At 40.4% G+C, this 18,704-nt stretch overlaps 1 protein-coding gene across 12 annotated transcripts in view; it reads left to right on the top strand.

Annotated features, from left to right (window-relative positions):
• Positions 1-10,540, top strand: part of GTF2I (general transcription factor IIi) — an 81,126-nt gene extending 70,586 nt beyond the window's left edge. For 11 of the 12 annotated variants that reach the window (XM_058164311.1, XM_058164308.1, XM_058164306.1 and 8 more), the window contains 8 exons: positions 1,422-1,480; positions 2,632-2,742; positions 3,694-3,774; positions 5,696-5,879; positions 7,683-7,711; positions 8,256-8,324; positions 8,691-8,735; positions 9,219-10,540. In XM_058164311.1, the coding sequence (XP_058020294.1) occupies positions 1,422-1,480; positions 2,632-2,742; positions 3,694-3,774; positions 5,696-5,879; positions 7,683-7,711; positions 8,256-8,324; positions 8,691-8,735; positions 9,219-9,277 (637 nt within the window). In that variant the 3' untranslated portion in view covers positions 9,278-10,540. The remainder of the gene's footprint in view (positions 1-1,421; positions 1,481-2,631; positions 2,743-3,693; positions 3,775-5,695; positions 5,880-7,682; positions 7,712-8,255; positions 8,325-8,690; positions 8,736-9,218) is intronic. The other variant, XM_058164304.1, reaches the window with a different exon arrangement.
• The last annotated feature ends 8,164 nt before the right edge of the window (positions 10,541-18,704 follow it).

Genomic DNA, 18,704 nt, shown 5'->3' with positions numbered 1-18,704 from the left:
ACGCCCGGTTCCTGTCTTCTATAGAGGTCATTCGGGCTCTCATGGTCATATGCCGGGGGGGGGGGAGGGCATAATAGCATATTCTTGCAGTTCCTGTTTTACAGCTCAGTGCGTCGGTCTGCCGCATCATCCTCGTCCGAAAGCTGGAAGGCACCAGGAGGAGGAGGTGCTTTTCAACTAGCAGACTCGATCCCATTGGATACAGACCGAGTCACTCCCCATGCCTGGCTGCTGGTCCCGCCAACAGAGAAAGGACATTCAGGTAGGACCAATGTCCATTTTCCTCAATTGTCTTGACCAAGTCTTACCAAAATAGTATTCAGTTCACTAGAATTTAGCCATATTTAGGGAAACCACAGCGCGTTTCTGAACCCAGCTAAACTGAACGCCTGCTCACTGTTTTTCTGTGTAACATTTATCCAGCCCTTCTGTAGTTGCCCAGAAGAATGAGGATGAAACAAAATCAGGGATTAAAAGGGTGATCCAGACTTTCATTCTGGGGTGATAGCAATAAATGAGCACCAGGAAAACAGCTTTTAACTGGGAAGGTTTGGAGCTATATGAGTTGAAAGAGCCTCATGAAGAAATAAATTCAACATGGTGTCCATATAGTATTCTAATAGAAGTTGTTAAATCCATTCAGAAAGCAAAAGGAAGTTTGTGCTTCTTTAATACAAAGGGAAGTAGGTAAGAAAATTTCCCATTTCTCCCTTCTTTATAGAATCATGCAATTTTCATTTGTTTCTGAATTCAGAAATGGAGTGGCTCCAGGGAAAACTCTTTAGTTTCAATTAAAATTAAATAAAATATTGGCTTTGTGCATTCTTCCACATCCTGGTGATTCCAAATGTGTTGGATTCCAGTCCACAATACAGTTGTCTGTAGGGCTTCATTTGGGGGAGTTCCAGTACTGATGATGAGCTTCAAATTGGACAAAACTAGATGACATTGAAATTTTTTGTCTAATCTGTTTTTATTTCTTCAGCATGTCATTTTTAGCCCCCCCTTTTTTTGGGGGGGGGGAGGGATCCCTTTCTAGATACATATCGCTATAATATCATTAGGAATTCAGTTTCTGTTTTTGAAACACCACAAAAGGTACTTCTGTGTGTAGCATTTGGGTAAAATTACAATGAAAGTCTCTGTTTAGGATGCCCATAGAGCAGCTGAAGTATTCCCTGAGTTTTGCTTTAATCTTTGGCTCAAGCGTTACCTGGCATTTCGGAGCTACTGCAAATGGAGCAGGGTTTGAAAAGGAAACAGGAATGATTGTGTTGAGGCAATCCTTGCTACCCTGCAATCAAATTTAGTATTGTACCCTTGTGACACTTACATTGAGCTGCTTGTAATTTCTTTCCCCCTGCTTATTGATTTTACTTCTTTATTTTCTTATGCCAAATTTTAACTGTGTTTCTCGGCAGGCCAGAAATGTTTGAGGCAGCAATTAAAGAAAATGCTACTGCTATTCCAAGTCCTCAAAGTGAGTTTCACTTCTGCTTTGGCGGTAATTCTCTTGCATCAAAAGTTTACAGCTATATTGTTTCTTCTCAGGAATTGGATGCTCTTAAAGAGTGACACAGATAAATCTACAGTTTTTGGAAGAGTTCCTAGAATTTGCTAGAGACTTTGGGCCAATCTATTTCCAATCCCAGGTAGTGCTCAAGTTACAATGGTAACTGGGACCAGAATTTCCATTGCTAAGCGACTGGTCAGAGCATGATGTTAGGTGACTGCATCACTTAGCAAGAACAGTCCAGCAGTCCCTATTGCTATCATTAACCAAAGCAAGGAATCACCCCAATCTAAGCCTCTCCCAGTTTGATTTCTCCCAGCCATGACTCTCAGGAAAGCAAGAACTGCCTCAGAGTCCGTCCGTCCCGTCCCCCCCCGCCCCCCGCGCCACCAGGACCATAGAGATGGCACAGTACAGAGGGGAGTGCCTCTGCATTTGTAAATGCAGGTGGGTTGCCAGGCACTTGAATTTTGATTATGTGACTTTGGGACATAACTACCATTTGTTCAGCACTGCTGTAACTTTGAATGGTCACTGAATAAATGGTGGTTAAGTGAGGACTACTTCTATATTATGTGAGAGGCCCCCATATTTGATACTGAGCTCCCACAATAAAAAAAATACATCCATTAAGTAATATCTCCGTTTCCTGTGTATCATGGTGTTCTCTCCATGCAAAATTTCAGTAGACGAGCATGAAAACTGGAAGTGAGATGATCAGTAACGTTTCAATCAGATTCTTGATCCAAAATGGATCTGCAGCTATAAGGAAATAGCTTCAACATCAGCTGTGGTTTATTGACATTTTGCTTCATTATTTATCCAGATCTCTATTCTGTATGCTGGTCTGTATTTCCTTTCTAGTGCTTTTAAAATTCAAAAGCTGCAGATCTTCTGCAGCACTTTCACCCTACTGTTGTTGTAGGAAACAGTTTTGATCCGGTTCTCATTACAGCTGTCATCTTTCATCTAATGCAATCTAATTCTTGCGTAGTCAGTTAGTCTCTCTCTTGTTTATCCTTTAACCTTTTTTGTTGTGCAGTTTCATTATTAATGATGGGAATGGGGTTTATTTGAGAAGTTTTGAGCTAACGTTTTGCCTCTGCATGTTTTCTAAGGAAGAACCAGTTTATGTAATACTGTGATAAATGCTGTAAGTGTGCCTGACCCAGTGGTCAACACAGCTGCTGGAGTAGAAGACCTTAACATCATTCAGGTGACAATACCAGGTACTCTGCCCACTTCCTATAACTGAGAGTTTTTAAAAGCTGTTGAGTAACACTTTTAAATTTGGTTTAAATTTTTGTTCTAACACAAAAGCACCATCACTTTTTAAAAAGAGGTAAGGGCAATTAATAGTATTTAGAACATTATTTTCCTTTGGACATAAAATAGACTCGTGTGCTTTGGGCTAACCATGAATAAAGGTTCTACCCAGTGGGCACTCAAACAGAATCAGCTGCTAGCAACAGTTTATCTCAGGTCTCCTTTTTTACATTGCTACTTTAAAAAAATTAGACGTACAACATATGGCCGAAATTACAGCCATTGCAGTGCCCTCACGGTCATGTGATTAACATTTGATGCACCAACTCCCCAGCTGCCTATTCCCCCCCCCCACACACACACACACACAATCTATGCCCTTCTGGTTGCCCTTCAGCCTGACTTGTGGGAGAGCAAGCAGTTCCAGAAAAACACTTGCCATTCCCCAGCAAGTGCCAGTAAGCATTCATTCACCCAATTACCTTATCGCCCCAGTCCCTCAGCGGCAAGCAACCAGTAAGCATTTGTTCATTCAGCTGTCGTCTCTTCCCGTTACCCACTAACCTTTTACCTTTTGCAGCCAAGGCAGAAGTGGTTCGCTACCCGCGCTATTTCCTTTTCAGACCCACCTTCTTCCACAAACATTTCCTATACGTGACTAAAGCTGCGCTTAGTAATGTAGCATAGTTGAGCAGTGAAGAGGATACGTTCTGTGCTTCTGGTCTTCCTTCTCTCCATTTCTTCAAGCCTCAAAGAGCAAATCAGCTGGGCCAGGATTAAAGCACCATCCACCACCAGGAAATAGAACAACCTCAAATAGTTCCACTTAAACTGATCATTAGGTTGTCTTAAATCTTTAAAAGTCATTTAAAAGAACCATACAAATACAGTAATTGCGTCTTTACATTTTGCAGATGATGATGAGAGAACCTCCAAAGTAGAGAAGGCCCGGCAGCTGAGAGAGCAAGTGAATGATCTCTTCAGTCGAAAATTTGGTAATTTGTGCATTTCCTCTTCAGAAAGACAAAATAAAAGGCTTCTCAGCCTTTGAAGCCATTCTTCTGCTTGAAAAAGCAAAACAATTTTTGGATTGTTCAAAAATCACCATTTTTGAAATTCAAACAAAGGGGAGATGTATAAACAAATGACTTAATTCCAATGTTTTGTTTTAAGCAGCTGTGGGTCCATGTCCATATGAATGGAAAAGCACATGCTCTGTGGTAAAGAATAGTTTCCTTTAGCAAGCCTCTCCTGGTTATAATAGCAATCGTTTTTAAAGTGAGTTAGGCAGATTTATGTGGAATCAGATGGATTTCTTATCAAAATCACTGCACAAAATGGCAGATGCATCTGTGCTTGAAACTAGCAATAAAATATCCCAAAGGTGCTTTTTCAAAAGCCAATTGGACTTTCTGGTTTTTTATTTGAAGATGTTTCACTTCTCATCCAAGAAACATCTTCAGCTTTTTGGGTGAGAAGCAAAAAATCTTCAAAGAAAAATCAGAAAATCCCGTTGCCTCTTGAAAAAGCACCTTTGGGACAACCATGACCTGGATGACTGAGAATTTCTATAGGCATTTACTGATCAAATGGTGGGTGACAAGCTACAGATGAAATATTGACTGGGGTGAGAGGCTCAGGATTGCTTGATGCATCTTTGAGGAGCTGTATGTAGTGGTAACATAATTTTTTTCTAAGCTGCTACATGAGAAATTCTAACATTCAGTTTTTAAGTAAGAGCAACACACACACACACACACACACACACACACACACACACACACACACACGGTTTAAAAGGACAGGGTCACATTGTCTTCTCTTCCCTTCCCAAAACTGGTGCTCATAGCCAGCTGCCTTCTAGTTCAAGGCCCAAACATTTCAACTGCACTTGCTCCTATCTCCCCCCTACAATGAATCCTACCTCCAGAGCCAGAGCTACCCACCAGGAAGCACCTGCTGCTACTGTGGCAGCTCAGGGTTCTTGCTCTCTTTTGCAATGATTTCCCCATCCCAATTTGTTCTATTAAGACTGTAGCTAAGTTTTCTTCGCTCTTAAAAGAAATCCTATCCCATGCTGTATAGAATAACAATCAGAGAAAACAGCCACAAATCTCCAGCAGAAATTATCAGAGTGCAAATAGAAAATGAAGATAAAAGGCTTTAGGGAATAAAAAGGAATAGATCTGGGATTAAGAAAGAGACACCAGGTAAAAAGCACTTTGGGGAGGATATGCCGAAGATGGGGAGCCGTTTCCTTAGCAGCCATTAGCCATACCAAACAGGGCAGGACTTCATCTGACAGTCATATCTGGCACAGGAGAAGAAAATCCTTCAGTGTGTACTGTGTATAATTAAGATATAGTGTTGTTTGACACCGAGTGTGCATTTTGAGATTTGGATCTTTCATAACGAGGAGCTTTGATAACTACATTTTTAAAAGCAGCTGTTCCTCTAAACAAAAATAATAATTGCTGAGAAGCAAATAATAAGTAGAAGTTATTGCTTTCATTTCCTGATCACGAAGTTCAAAAACATCGAACATCTCTTCAACTATTACGATAAAATTGATGCATGATGGATCTTATCAGGATTTAATAAATTTTAAAAATTATGAATAGGTCATGTGAGAGTTTTTTAAAAGCCACACTATTACTACCTTGAATGAACAAATCAATATGTAATTAAAGGAATATTTGGTTTCTCGTTGTGTAAAAAAATAGTCATTTGAAGTTTTTTCTCACAATACTGTTCTTTCTCATAACTACTAAGCAGTTACATTCCAAATATGTTGCTTGTTCCTCGTGCATTTTTATCATCTTGTTCCCAAGGAATATGTACACATTTCAAGAAATACTTCTGAACCCAGAACCGTTTACTTGCCATCTTTGATAAGCTCCCTTTTCTCTTCTCTAGGGGAAGCTATTGGTATGGGATACCCTGTGAAAGTCCCATACCGAAAAATCACAGTCAACCCTGGCTGTGTGGTGGTGGATGGAATGCCCCCTGGTGTATCTTTTAAAGCTCCCAGCTATCTTGAAATCAGTTCCATGAGGAAGATTCTGGATTCTGCAGAGTTTATTAAATTTACTGTCATTAGGTATGTGACTTTCAGCAGTACGGTATTTAGCGTAACCTATTTGTACAACATGCAATTGTATGTTGAAAGAAACTGTTGTAGATCAGGATGTTGGGTTGGGCCCACAGCACCCTGAGTGCTGGGAAAAGCCAGCAGTCTTCCCAGTGTCAGGCAGGGTGTTAAAAGAGCCTATCTTGTCTACTTCTAGCCTCGGTTGCCCACAGTAGCTCAGCCCAGCCTTCTGCAGAACTCTTCAAAGAGGATGTGGTGACCGCATTGGCAATTGGCCTAGGGAGTGGACCACGGTCAAAACAGTTCTAAGAAATTTTGAAAGATCAGGAGGGAAGGTTCTCTAAATTGAGGCTTGGCCTGGAGATGAACAATTCTGTTTCTGCTCCTGACCTGTAGAATTCTCTTCACATTCTTAGGCCCTACAGGTAGTCCTTGCCTTACAACCATTCATTGAGTGACCATTTGAGGTTATCATTGCAGTGAAAAAAGTGACCTACAATCGCTCCTTGCACTTATGACTTTTGCAGCATCCCTATAGAGACCTGATCAAAATTCAGAGGCTTGGCATGTATTTAGAACAATTGCAGTGTCTCAGGGTCACATCCTTGCCATTTTCGACCTTCCTTGAAGGCTTCTGACAAGCAAGTCGGGGGAGGGGGGAGAGGGGGAGAGAGACACCAGATTCTCTTGATGACCATATGATTCATTCAACAACTACAGTGTTCAGCTTAGCAGCCATGGCAAAAAGATGATAAAATTGGGCACAACTAAAAACTGCCTTGCTTAGCAGTAGAAATTCCAGTTCCAATTGTGGTCATAAATTGAGGATTGTCTATAATTTCTAACCATTTCAAGTAGTGCAGAATGGAAGATCAACTCTTCTTTGATATAATGGTTAGAATGCTTCATAGGTATCAGGCTTTGTATAATCCAACTTGAAAAAGGGTTTGGCTGACAGCTTCTTCTCTCATCCCTGCTTAAGACAAAGGAGAACTGATGTGAGGAGATATTTTCAATATCAGAGAGAAGTGTTTTGTCCTTGAGGTTTACCACTGGGTAGAGACAGAAATAGAATTTTTGGAATGCTTGCGATCTAGGATGGAGAGAGCCAAGTTCTGGAATTCGAGTATGGTTATTTGTTTTTTGTTTTTTAAAGGATAAATACAGGTATGGTATTAGGTATTGAAAGGAATAAGCCAAAAGTGAAAGAATTAAACAGAATTCAATAAAGCAGGCAATACAATGATGATTATTAGTTTGAACTGGGCGTGAAGATATAAAACTAGGGCTGTGTATTTTATGTTGAATATTTCTTATTGGACTTGCTGAATGGTTTAGGAATTATAGTATTGGTAGAGCAGAGTTGAAGTTTCTAGATTCCATTAATTCAACTATTTGCTGCCTTTCCTCCAGGAGCTCAAGGCCGTCTACATTATCCCCCTTCAATTTTATACTTGCAACAACCCTGTAAGGTATGTTAGGCTAAAAGTCACCCAGGGTATTTTATGTTGGAGTAGTGATATGAACCTGGGTCTCCACATTCCTAATCCAACACACTAACCACTATTCCAAACTGTGATTGGTGGCTGGGGATGAAAGAAGTTATGGTCAGACATATTTGGAGGGCATCAGGTTGAGGAAGCCTGCATTAAAGTAACATAGAAAAAGAAAATTGCACAGTTTTTGAAGATGAAGAGGGCTTATGTTGGTTCTAAAATCAGACACTTAAAATATTCCTTGGAAAGCACCAGTGGAAATTTGGATTAAATAATTTTTTTCTGAGCATTGAAATGTTACATTGTTTTCCAACAGACCATTCCCTGGACTTGTAATGAATAACCGTAAGTATTTCATTAACAAAATAAATCTTTATAACCATTTTATAAATTGCATTAACTTACCTTACTGTTGTATACTGCTCCGGGCAGTGTACAAGCAACTATGCATTTCTGTCATTCCTATGGTCAGTTTATAGGTCTTTTCTGCTGTTTTACCCATTTTAAAAATAATCCATCATTGCCTAGATACAATACAGTACATCACATAGCAATTCAGCAATATGCTGAAGGAAAAATTTTGATTTGCTGCATCAGCATCTACAGTTCAACCCTACATGTTATTTTATTTTAGTAAAATCTCTAACCCTTCCAAATTGTAGAGGTTTCAAATGTATCCAAAAATGTTATTGTAGAAAAGGGAAGTGATTTTAATAAACTTAAATTTTATACAGACAGCAACATTGTTCTGGTGTTTTTCCTATCTGAACTGTCAAAACATTTTAACAGTTTGCACCCTGAAACTGAATACTATATCTCTACAAATAACCCAGGTATTTCTGAGGTGCATTGCTTGATAAAAGTTTGATTCTGATCCTGTTCGTTCTAGAAATTACTGAAAAAGCAGAAGCAGAAGTCCCAGCAGTCACTGTGCCAGCTCCTGAACAGGTGGTACAAGGTAAATGTTACAATTATATTCATGGCTCAGTAATTATCATCATGAGTTCTAAGGAAGCTTGTGCTTCAAGTTTCATATGCTGCTTCTCCTCCTCCTCCTCCTCATTATTATTATTAGGTTATGTTAATACAATGCATTCTAATTTTTATTTAAGTTGGGAGGAGATAGCTCAACCCTCCGCTGCAGTATTGTGGTAGAAATTGAATGATGTAGTTTTAGATGCTCTTCTCCTATAAAAGAGGCTTTAGAGACTTTGTATAGAGTGGAAACAGTCATTCAGAGGCTACAGTCATTAACATGGCAGGTTGATAAAAGTTGGCTACCAATATAGAATTAATACCAATATCTGTATGTATTTTCTTCTAGAGCCAGTTGAAGTAGACCAAATAGTACAAGTATCTGTGGAGGAAGGTAAGGATCTGTGATCTAATGGGAAGAAAGCACTTGCTATTTGGATATGCATGTCATGTACATGAAGCTAAAAATAAAGTTAAATCAGTTTTACACCCTTTGTAAACAATCTTGCTAGCTTTTCTAATTATGAATCAGTAACCATAAAGTCATATTTGGGTTGGGTGATATCCCATCCTTAAATTGGAATGTGTCTTAGGTTTAGTGGGTTTTACGACTCATATCCCATTTGCTGCTTTTCTTTCTTTCTTCCTTCCTTTCTTCCTTCCTTCCTTCCTTCCTTCCTTCCTTCCTCCCTCCCTCCCTCCCTCCCTCCCTCCATTTCTTCCTTTCTTTAAGCTACTCTTTCGGAGTTTATCAAGATAACAATATTAGCATCTGGGAAACTTAGCAGCCCTTCTGATTTGTTAATCTTTGGACAAATAGAATATCCGTGTCTCTTGTTCTTCAGTGTCCTTAGCCAAATATTCTTTGTCTCCACAGATTCAGTACAGACTGAAGAACACGCTCAAATAAAGCAGGAGCCAGATCCAACGTGGTAGACCTGACTTCCATTAGGGTAAAGGACAGTCGTAACATGAAGCAGAGTGGTGGGTGGTATTCAGATACTTTTCTAGGTAGGAGATGGACCCCCAACTGTTGCTGTGAATGCAGATTCTATGATCTGACTTCCATTTATATTGATCCTGTAACTATGTAGATCACTTAACTTGGCGGAGTCCCTCTTACGGTCTTTTAAGTTGTGCTCCTTTTGTCCTTGGGCCACTTGCTTTGACTTCTAGTCCTCCTGAACCTTTAGAGCAATCTTCTACACCCTCTGTTTGTTTTGGATGATATCCTCTCTGCCCATTGGCTTTGCTGGCTGGGGCTGATGGGTGTTGGAGTCCATGTCTGGAGGGCTTGAGATACCTAACAGGAACCAAGTTAAACTGAAGCAAATATGTACAGTATGCAAAAATAGCCATTATTTTCATAGGGCTTCTAGTAGCAGTTTATTTAACTTCCATATCTGCCATTTTGTTTTTTCCTTCTCGATCTCCAATCAAAAGCAAAAGCATCAAGGCTTGAGAAGAGTTTGTTGGGATGGTTCTGGCCTGTGTAATATAATTGTATAAGAGAAGTACCTTCTGTCTGTCCTGTCCTAATGTCTACAGAGATTCTCAATCATCCAGGTCACAGTTGGCCCACAGGTGCTTTTCAAAAGGCAACTGGACTTGTGTTTTTTTTTTCTTTGAAAACATTTTGCTTCTCATCTGAAGAAGCTTCTTGGATGAGAAATGAAACGTTTTCAACGAAAAAACAAAGTCAGGCTTGCCTTTTGAAAAGCACCACTGGGACGTCCTCTCCTAACCTATCCCATCCCTCCCCCCCCCCCCCCCTCCCCCCTCCCCCCCTTCCTTTCTTCCTTGATAGAAATCTCTACTTGGGTCAAAGGTCCTTGGGAATTGTTACAAAACAGAGATACCTTAAGTCCCAGGCCTAATTGAATAGAGAGGCCGAGCACATAGCTCATGGTTGTTACTTTTTTGCTTTTGCTAATAAAAATCAGCAGGGATTAGCAAATAAGTAAATTTGCCTCCTAGGTGAATAGCTCCTAAATGCATTTTGATCTTTTTGTTTCCCTTGAAGAAGGATGTCCACCATATTCAGTTTAATTTAAACTAGGTGGGGTGGGAGTTGAAATTTCTCCAATTTTAATTTCTCTTTAATGGCTAATTGGATAATAGTATCTGTATATTTGAAATAATTTTTTTCCTATGATATATCTCTCAACTCATATGTTTTTAATAAATAAATAAAAATTGGTTTCCTGAGCGGTGGTTTCATTTGAACGTATAAAAAGAGTATGATGGTTGGGATCCATATCATAATATAGCAGGAAGCTTGAGGCTGGGCTTCTTACGGAGATAGTAAGGCCAGTGGTTGTGACCTGTCCTCCCCAATGTCCCATAGATTCACCTCAAGGGAGGAGGTTCTGTGGCTCTTGTACAATAGGATCAGGTCTCATTGGGTGTTGCACCTGTTGATTTCAACAGCCACTGAATCCAATATGATAATCTTTTCAAGCCCCTCTTTAGCCAGCACCGATTCTTCTTTAGCCAACATGGCAAGAGACGGGGCAAACTTCCCTACCATGAAAATTCTGCAATATTGTAGTGGTCAAGCCACAAGGTGCCCAAGGCATGACTGTCTGAAGGCTTGCGATCTAGGAAAGGGCACAATTGATTCACTAGAGGAAGCTGTACAAAAGCCACAGCTGCTACCTGCTCATCAAGCAGGACCTGTGGGCACAGAGAAAAAACCCTAAATTGCACACATCCTTGTACTATTATTACATACAAGGTCAAAGATGGAATATACCCATATCTGGGCAAAACCCACAGACATTGGGTTTCTGTAGGACTGAGTCGGAGATGGTTCCTCCTGTTACGTTTCTTTCATCTTCTGACCAATGAAGTTACAGGCAGGAAAGGGCAGAAAATTATTAGTTCTCTGACTCCTGGCTAAGTCAGATTTACTGCAAATCCAGGGGTAATTGAAATCTCCCATTACCAGTATCCACACACCTCTTTGGAAACGAGAAAGACCTCATCTGTATCTTCCACTCTTCCAGGTCATGTATCAAACAGACCCACAGCAATTACTGTTTTTGTTTCTCTCCTACTCTTACCCAAACACTCTCATCTGGATCAGCATGTTGTGATTACTTGGGTATAGCTGTATTCCTTCGTTAAATTTAGAGGATCTCTGACTCCAGATCACCTTTCTACATTTTAAAAACTAAGGAAACATCCCCATTAATCGGAGAAAAAGAACTATGTATGTTCAGAAAAAGCATATAATATAACAACATAAAATGCACCTGGAGGCTTAACACCCACCCTACCACAACTTGGAGGGAGAACAGATTTTCAAAGATTTTTGAAACTTCTTCATGGAAGGAGTCCTATGATAATATTCAGAGGGCTGGGACCACAACAGAGACCACTTGTCCTTCTTAGTCCTGATGCTGTACAACTGGGGTCTCCAACCTTGGCCATTTTAAGACTTGTGAACTTTAACTCCCAGAGTCATTTTGTTCAGTGCTGCTGTAACTATGGTCACTAAACAATGATTAAGTCAAGGACTACCTGTAGCTAAAAGTGTAAAGCAATTTGGCTGCTTTTCTTATTGTCCAGGCTAGCAAGCATTTTCTTTCCTCAAGCATTTCATGTTGACTTCTTCCTCTTTAATTGAGCCAAAATAGATCTTTTATCTCATTCTGGTTTCACACCTGGCCTCCTGAGAGGTTGTATGTTAATTAGACCTAGAATTTCCTCTCACGTGTATTTGGCAAGTCACATTGTTTCTTTGCATGTTTGTCCTTTGTGGTCGGTCAGAGCTGGCTTTTTTACCCCTCATGTGTCTAATAAAAAATAACGAACCACAAGAAGGTAAAAACTTTTAAAGTTTTGTTAGCAGCCCCTTTCCAGGATGATACCAAGAAGGGGAAGTGGTCTCGCTAAAATGTTTTTCCTTTCCTCGGTTTCACTCTTTTAAAGCCAGGTGTTGGTGGGAGTCACAATGGAAGATTTCAAAAAGACATGAAGGCTATTCAGAAGCAAGAGTGAAAAAAAGAGAAAGCTGTCTTTGATATTCTTGCTGTCTAATCCTATGAGAATCTCATATAGTGCAGTTATTCTCATATAGACCAATTTCCTTGTTGGATGGAGAGTGTAAGATTGTCACTACAGCATTAGCTGACAGGCTGAAGAAATGTGTTCCAGATGTGACATATACTGACCAAACGGGCATACCAAGTTAAAATCTAAAAGAAAATTGGTATTAAATATATACCAGTCCATCAATATTTAAGCTAAAAAAAATCATATTTCAGTCTCTGCATGTTGGGAAGCAGAAGGAATGTTTGTCACATTCGGACATGAGAATATCCTGTGGTTATCTAATGAAAGTGCTTTTGCACGCAATCTGGCTCTCTTGTTCATAAAAATAAAATTATCAGATGTTAAATCCAAATTAACACCTCGGTCCAGATTGTTCCAGCTGCAAGAAATCAAAGCCTCTGTGTTGCCTATAAATGAGAAATAGCATCAGCAGCTTAATTTGGCAACATGCAGATCAATAAGGAGGACACTGCAGCCATCACTTCTTGAGGTTTTTTTTTCTAACAAAGGTCAGTCTTGTCTCCTGAAGGAAGGTAACTTTACTCAACCAGCAAGCAATCCAGCTTTGTCCTACGCATAACCCAGCTTTGTCCTACGCATAACCCAGTTGTGGTGCAATAATTTATTCCATCCTGTTACAATAACCACACCTAGGACACCAAAAGCAGAACTTCTGCAGGCACGTAGGCCTGTGGTGTTTTGTGGAATCCTGTCCACCAGCTTGTCTGGGGATGTGCAAAATCCAAATATGAGAAAAGTAGACAAACAAGTGTAAAGAGACCTTGGAAGTCTAGTCCAACCCCCTGCTCAAGCAGGAAGCCCTACATCTTTTCAGACAAATGGTTGTCCAATCTCTACTTAAAAACTTCCAGCGCTGAAGCAGTCACAGCTTCTGGAGGCAAGTCCTTCCACTGATTAATTGTTCTGTCAGGAAATTTCTCTTTAACCATAAATTGGATCTCTGATAATCTTCCATCTGTTACTTCTTGTCCTGCTCTCAGGTGCTTTGGAGAATAGGCCAAGCCCCTCAAATATTGGAATACTGCTATCATGTCCACCCTAAACCTTCTCTTCATTAGATGAGACATTCCCAGTTCCTGCAATTCATTTTTTATGTTTTAACCTCCAGATCCCTGATCATCATTGTTGCTCTTCTCTGTACTTTTTCTTTTTCTTTTTTTTTGACTCATGGTGACCAAAACTGGATGCAGTGTTCCAAGTGTGGTCTTACCAGTGCAGTATGAAGTGATACTAATAATTCATGTAATCTTAATATACAGGGCATACGCTGTGAAATTGATCTTAAAACTCATGTAGAGTTTGATGCTGTACTAGAAGTAGAATGAGGTCAGCCCTTTACGCAGGGCTTCCTAAACCTGGGTAAATTACCCAAAAATGGGCAAAAGTCATTTTCTTGGGTAATGACTCAAACCCATTACCCAATCAATCGCAACAGAGACATTTAAAATGACTTAAAATGTTATACCTAGAATTTACTCATACTGTACAAGGTTTCTGATAAATGGTTTCGGTAATGGAGGAAAAAATATTTTATTTCGTATGCCATAGCAAAATGCAGCATATACAATTCACAGAAACAACATATAAAATGTGTATTAAAATATAAAAGACCAGAGCAGTGAATTATTTTAAAAACACACTTGATGAATTAAATTATGTACTTTTAACAGATTATTCTCACAGATAATAAAAACCAGTGGTTTATTTATTTATTATTTATTAATTGAATTTATATACCCCCTTCTCTCGAAGGACTCAGGGCGGTTTACAGCCAGATAAAAACACAATTGCACAAAAATTAAAACAAGTTTAAAAATCTGATTCAATTAAGGCCGAAACAAAATTTTTAAAACTATAATAAAACCATAATAACCCCTATTAAAATTACTTTAAGCCAGCCCTGCGCGGAAAAACAAAAAAGTCTTCAGCTCGCGACGGAAGGTCCGGAGGTCAGGGAGTTGTCGTATCCCTGGAGGCAGCTCATTCCAGAGGGCAGGTGCCCCCACAGAGAAGGCCCTCCACCTGGGGGTCGCCAGTCGACATTGTTTGACTGACGGCACCCTGAGGAGGCCCTCCCTATGGGAGCGCACAGGTCGATGGGAGGCTATTGGTGGCAGCAGGCGGTCCCGTAAATAACCCGGTCCTATGCCATGGAGCGCTTTAAAGGTGATAACCAACACCTTGAATTGCACTCGGAAGACCACCGGAAGCCAGTTCTCAGCATATGGTCTGAGGACCGCTTGGGAAGGGGCTGATGTCTGTGAAGTTTGAAGAATTTATCATTTAAATCTTGAGTTAAGCCTTGGGGGTCCACAGCCATGGTCCATGGCCATAAAAGGTATTTAAAGGGGGTCCATTTGGAAGAAAAGGTTAAGAGCCACTGGTGTAGCCTTTTAAAGGCTTGTAAGCAAAATAGAGTGCAAAAGTTGGCTTAAAACTCCACATTAAGAAAACTAAGATCATGCCCTCTCAATTCCTGGCAAATAGATAGGGAAGAAATGGAAGTAGTGACAGATTTTATTTTCCTGGGATCCAAGATCACTGCAGATGAGGACAGCAGCCAAGAAATTAAAAGACACTTGCTCCTGGGGAGGAAAGCTATGGCAAATCTAGAAAGCATTCTAAAAAGCAGAAACATCTGCCAACGAGAGCGTAGAGTCAAGGCTATGGTTTTCCCAGTTGCAATGTATGGCTGTGAAAGCAGGACCATAAGAAAGGCTAAATGCCAAAGAATTGAGGCCTTTGAACTATGGTGCTGGAGAAGACTCCTGCGAGTCCCTTGGACTGCAAGGCGATCAAACTGGTCAGTCCTAGAGGAGATCAACCCTGACTGCTCTTTAGAAGGCCAGATCCTGAAGATGAAACTGAAATACTTTGGCCATCTAATGAGAAGGAAAGACTCACTGGAGAAGAGCCTAATGCTGGGAAAGATTGAGGGCAAAAGAAGAAGGGGATGACAGAGAACGAGATGGCTGGATGGAATCATTGAAGCAGTCGGCATGAGCTTAAATGGATTCCAGAGGATGTTAAAGGACAGGAAGGCCTGGAGGAACGTTGTCCATGGGGTCCCGATGGGTCGGACACGATTTCGCAACTTAACAACAACAACAACAAAGCAAAACTGCTCTGTAAAAGCTGTATGAGGAACAGGCAGCTGATATGATCTTTTTTTCAGGGCTGGTTTTAGCATGGAGGAGTGGAGAAAGAACACTACTATGCACTTTCCTTTACTAACAATCCTAGTGGCTCAATAATTGAAGATGTCATCCAAACCACCTGGAAACTCTACTGCTGCTTTCCTGCTTTAGGACTCTGGACAACCATGATCCTTCTTTGTTTTACTGGACTTTTCAACAAGCCAAGATCCTGGTTTCAGATCCTGAAACTGCTTTTCAATGAGCCAAGATCCTGGTTTCAGATCCTGAAACTGCTTTTCAATGAGCCAAGATCCTGGTTTTGTACAACACGGCAGAGCCGATTTCAGGTTTGTTTCACTAGTTCTGCAAATAGGAAAAATCATGGAGGAGCAAAATAAATTCTATATTGCAACTTACATTAAAATTTATCTTTCCCTTTATCCAGCAGTGAGAAATCTGCAACTTTTCAAATCCTACTGAATTCATAACTCCTAGTATTTTTCTGCATTGGTCATTTTGACTGAGGGCTGCTCAGCACTGTAGTTTAGCCCTATCTGGGCAAACTTGGGTTCTCAGCTTTATGTCACCCTAAGTATCAGGGAGACATGGATTCATGGAATTGCTCCAATTCGTAGCACACCTTCCTATTGATTTCCCCCCTCCTGTGGCAGGTTCATATATAAAAGCTGTGTTTGCATAACATTATGGGACACTAGCTGCATTTTAATAAATCAGAACATGGGTACTGTGTTAGTACAGGTAGTCCTCATTTAGTGACTCAAAAGCAACTTGACGACCAATCCATTTATGATATCCACAGATCTGCAAAGCAAAAGAAAGGTGAAGTAAGAGCATAAGAGCGGTTGCAGCTTCACTTAGTGACTGTTTAACAACTAAGTTGCTGGCCCCAATTGTGGTCACTAAATGAGAACCCCCTGTATAAGCAGCCCATAATTCCCCATTTGTACAGGTGAGTTAAAGAAACCAGACTCGAGAAATTGGGGCTCATTTCCAAACTTGAAATTACTTTTACTGATCCTTCTCTTTGGATTCTTAGAAATGCTGATTTCAAACTCTGAGTTGGACACAATAAATCATCATCCCAAAGCTTAGATAATTTTTAAACGCTCTCCTCAGCCATCCCGTGATCAAAGCCAGTGGGAAGTGTCCACCAAAATACAAAACTAGTGGCGAATCTTTTAGCAGTTCGGATGGCGTTATGTTTTTTTTAGAGCAACACAGGACAATACAATCTTGTAACAATGCTCCTGAGTCAGCAGGCTGGGGTTTCCTTAGAAGGGAACGTTGGGAAGATTAACCTTTTTTTAATTTTCCTTTTAATTTCTTGGATGTGGAAAGCCTAAGCAAATATTGCTCATAGTTGGCAGTGCAATTGCAAGAGGTTGTATTTCACTTACCATGTTATAGTCAACTTCACAGAAAATTTAACAGCAAAACAAGCTGTCAATAGAAAGAGGATCTTAGAAAGAAGCTTAAACCAACTCTACCTTACCGTCCTTGAAAAGATGCCCACTTTTTAGAAGAGGAAAGAAAAACACTGCCAGCCTTCCACATAGCTGTTGTTATACCTTATAAAAATAAAAGAAAGATCAGGAGTTCTGATGTCTGTTTCCTGATGTGTCCTACCTGCAAAGGTTGACATTTATGTCAACACATTCCTTGTGTGTCCAATCACACTTGGCCAATAAAGAATTTTCTATTCTATTCTATTCTATTCTATTCTATTCTATTCTATTCTATTCTATTCTATTCTATTCTATTCTATTCTCTACCTTCCCTTGCCTTGCCTTGCCTTGCCTTGCCCTGCCCTGCCCTGCCCTATTCTACTCTACTCTACTCTGCTCTGCTCTGCTCTACTCTACTCTACTCTACTCTACTCTACTCTACCTTGCCCTGCCCCGCCCTGCCCTGCCCTGCCCCATTCTATTCTATTCTATTCTATTCTATTCTATTCTATTCTATTCTATTCTATTCTACTCTATTCTATTCTCTACCTTCCCTTCCCTTCCCTTCCCTTGCCTTGCCTTGCCTTGCCCTGCCCTGCCCTATTCTACTCTACTCTGCTCTGCTCTGCTCTACTCTAATCTACTCTACTCTACTCTACTCTACTCTACCTTGCCCTGCCCTGCCTTGCCCTGCCCTATTCTACTCTGCTCTGCTCTACTCTACTCTACTCTACCTTGCCCTGCCCTGCCCTGCCCCATTCTATTCTATTCTATTCTATTCTATTCTATTCTATTCTATTCTATTCTATTCTACTCTACTCTACTCTACTCTACCTTGCCCTGCTCTGCCCTGCCCTGCCCTATTCTATTCTATTCGATTCGATTCGATTCGATTCGATTCTACTCTACTCTACTCTACTCTACTCTATTCTATTCATCTAGCCATCCATTCATTTGGTATCACTGTCCATTCACCATGCAACTCTGGTAGTTAACATCCAATTGAAAACAAGAACAAAATAACCAAAAATTCAAATGCATCCTGTCTAAAGCAAAGGTTGCCAAAAAAAAAGGGGGGGGCAGGGAAGTCCAACCTCAGGAACTTTTAAGACTTGCATGACCGGCTGGGGAATTCTGGGATTTGAAGTTGCAAAGGTTGGTTACCCCTGGTTTAGGGTCATATATTAATTGTTGCCTAGAGTCCCACATGTGAAATGAGCAGCTATTAATCCATCAATCAGCCCCAAAACCAAGACATAAATTTCCTGCAGCTCACAGGCTGAGAGATGCCTATTGCAAGTCTGTTTAACCCCGGGCAGCATTCCCTAAACCATATTCCCCTCCCAGTGGTGCAAGTTGAAAACAACCTAATAATCAAACAATCACAACTTTGCGAGAAGACAATATCTGCAGGGTGTGGTCAAAAAAAGCCAAGATGGTTACCATATGTGCTACGTGCTGCAGTTGCTTCTTCTTCTGGCAGAGTTCATGTGAAGGCTTAAGCTAGGTTTGGGAAGTCCAGGAATCACACATGACCGTGACACATTGTTCTGTTTTTGTCCCTTTTCAAAATATTATCATTGCTATTAATATTATTATCACTTCCTTTATGTATTAAGTTTAACCCATGGGCCTCAGCAGGGAGATAGCAAAATCAGCAAGAGGTCAGAGCAGGGGTGA

Source organism: Ahaetulla prasina, chromosome 1 (assembly GCF_028640845.1).
Source record: "Ahaetulla prasina isolate Xishuangbanna chromosome 1, ASM2864084v1, whole genome shotgun sequence".
NCBI classification, from domain to species: domain Eukaryota; kingdom Metazoa; phylum Chordata; class Lepidosauria; order Squamata; family Colubridae; genus Ahaetulla; species Ahaetulla prasina.
The sequence above is the reverse complement of the archived record's forward strand: the minus strand, read 5'-3'. Positions and strand labels throughout refer to the sequence as shown.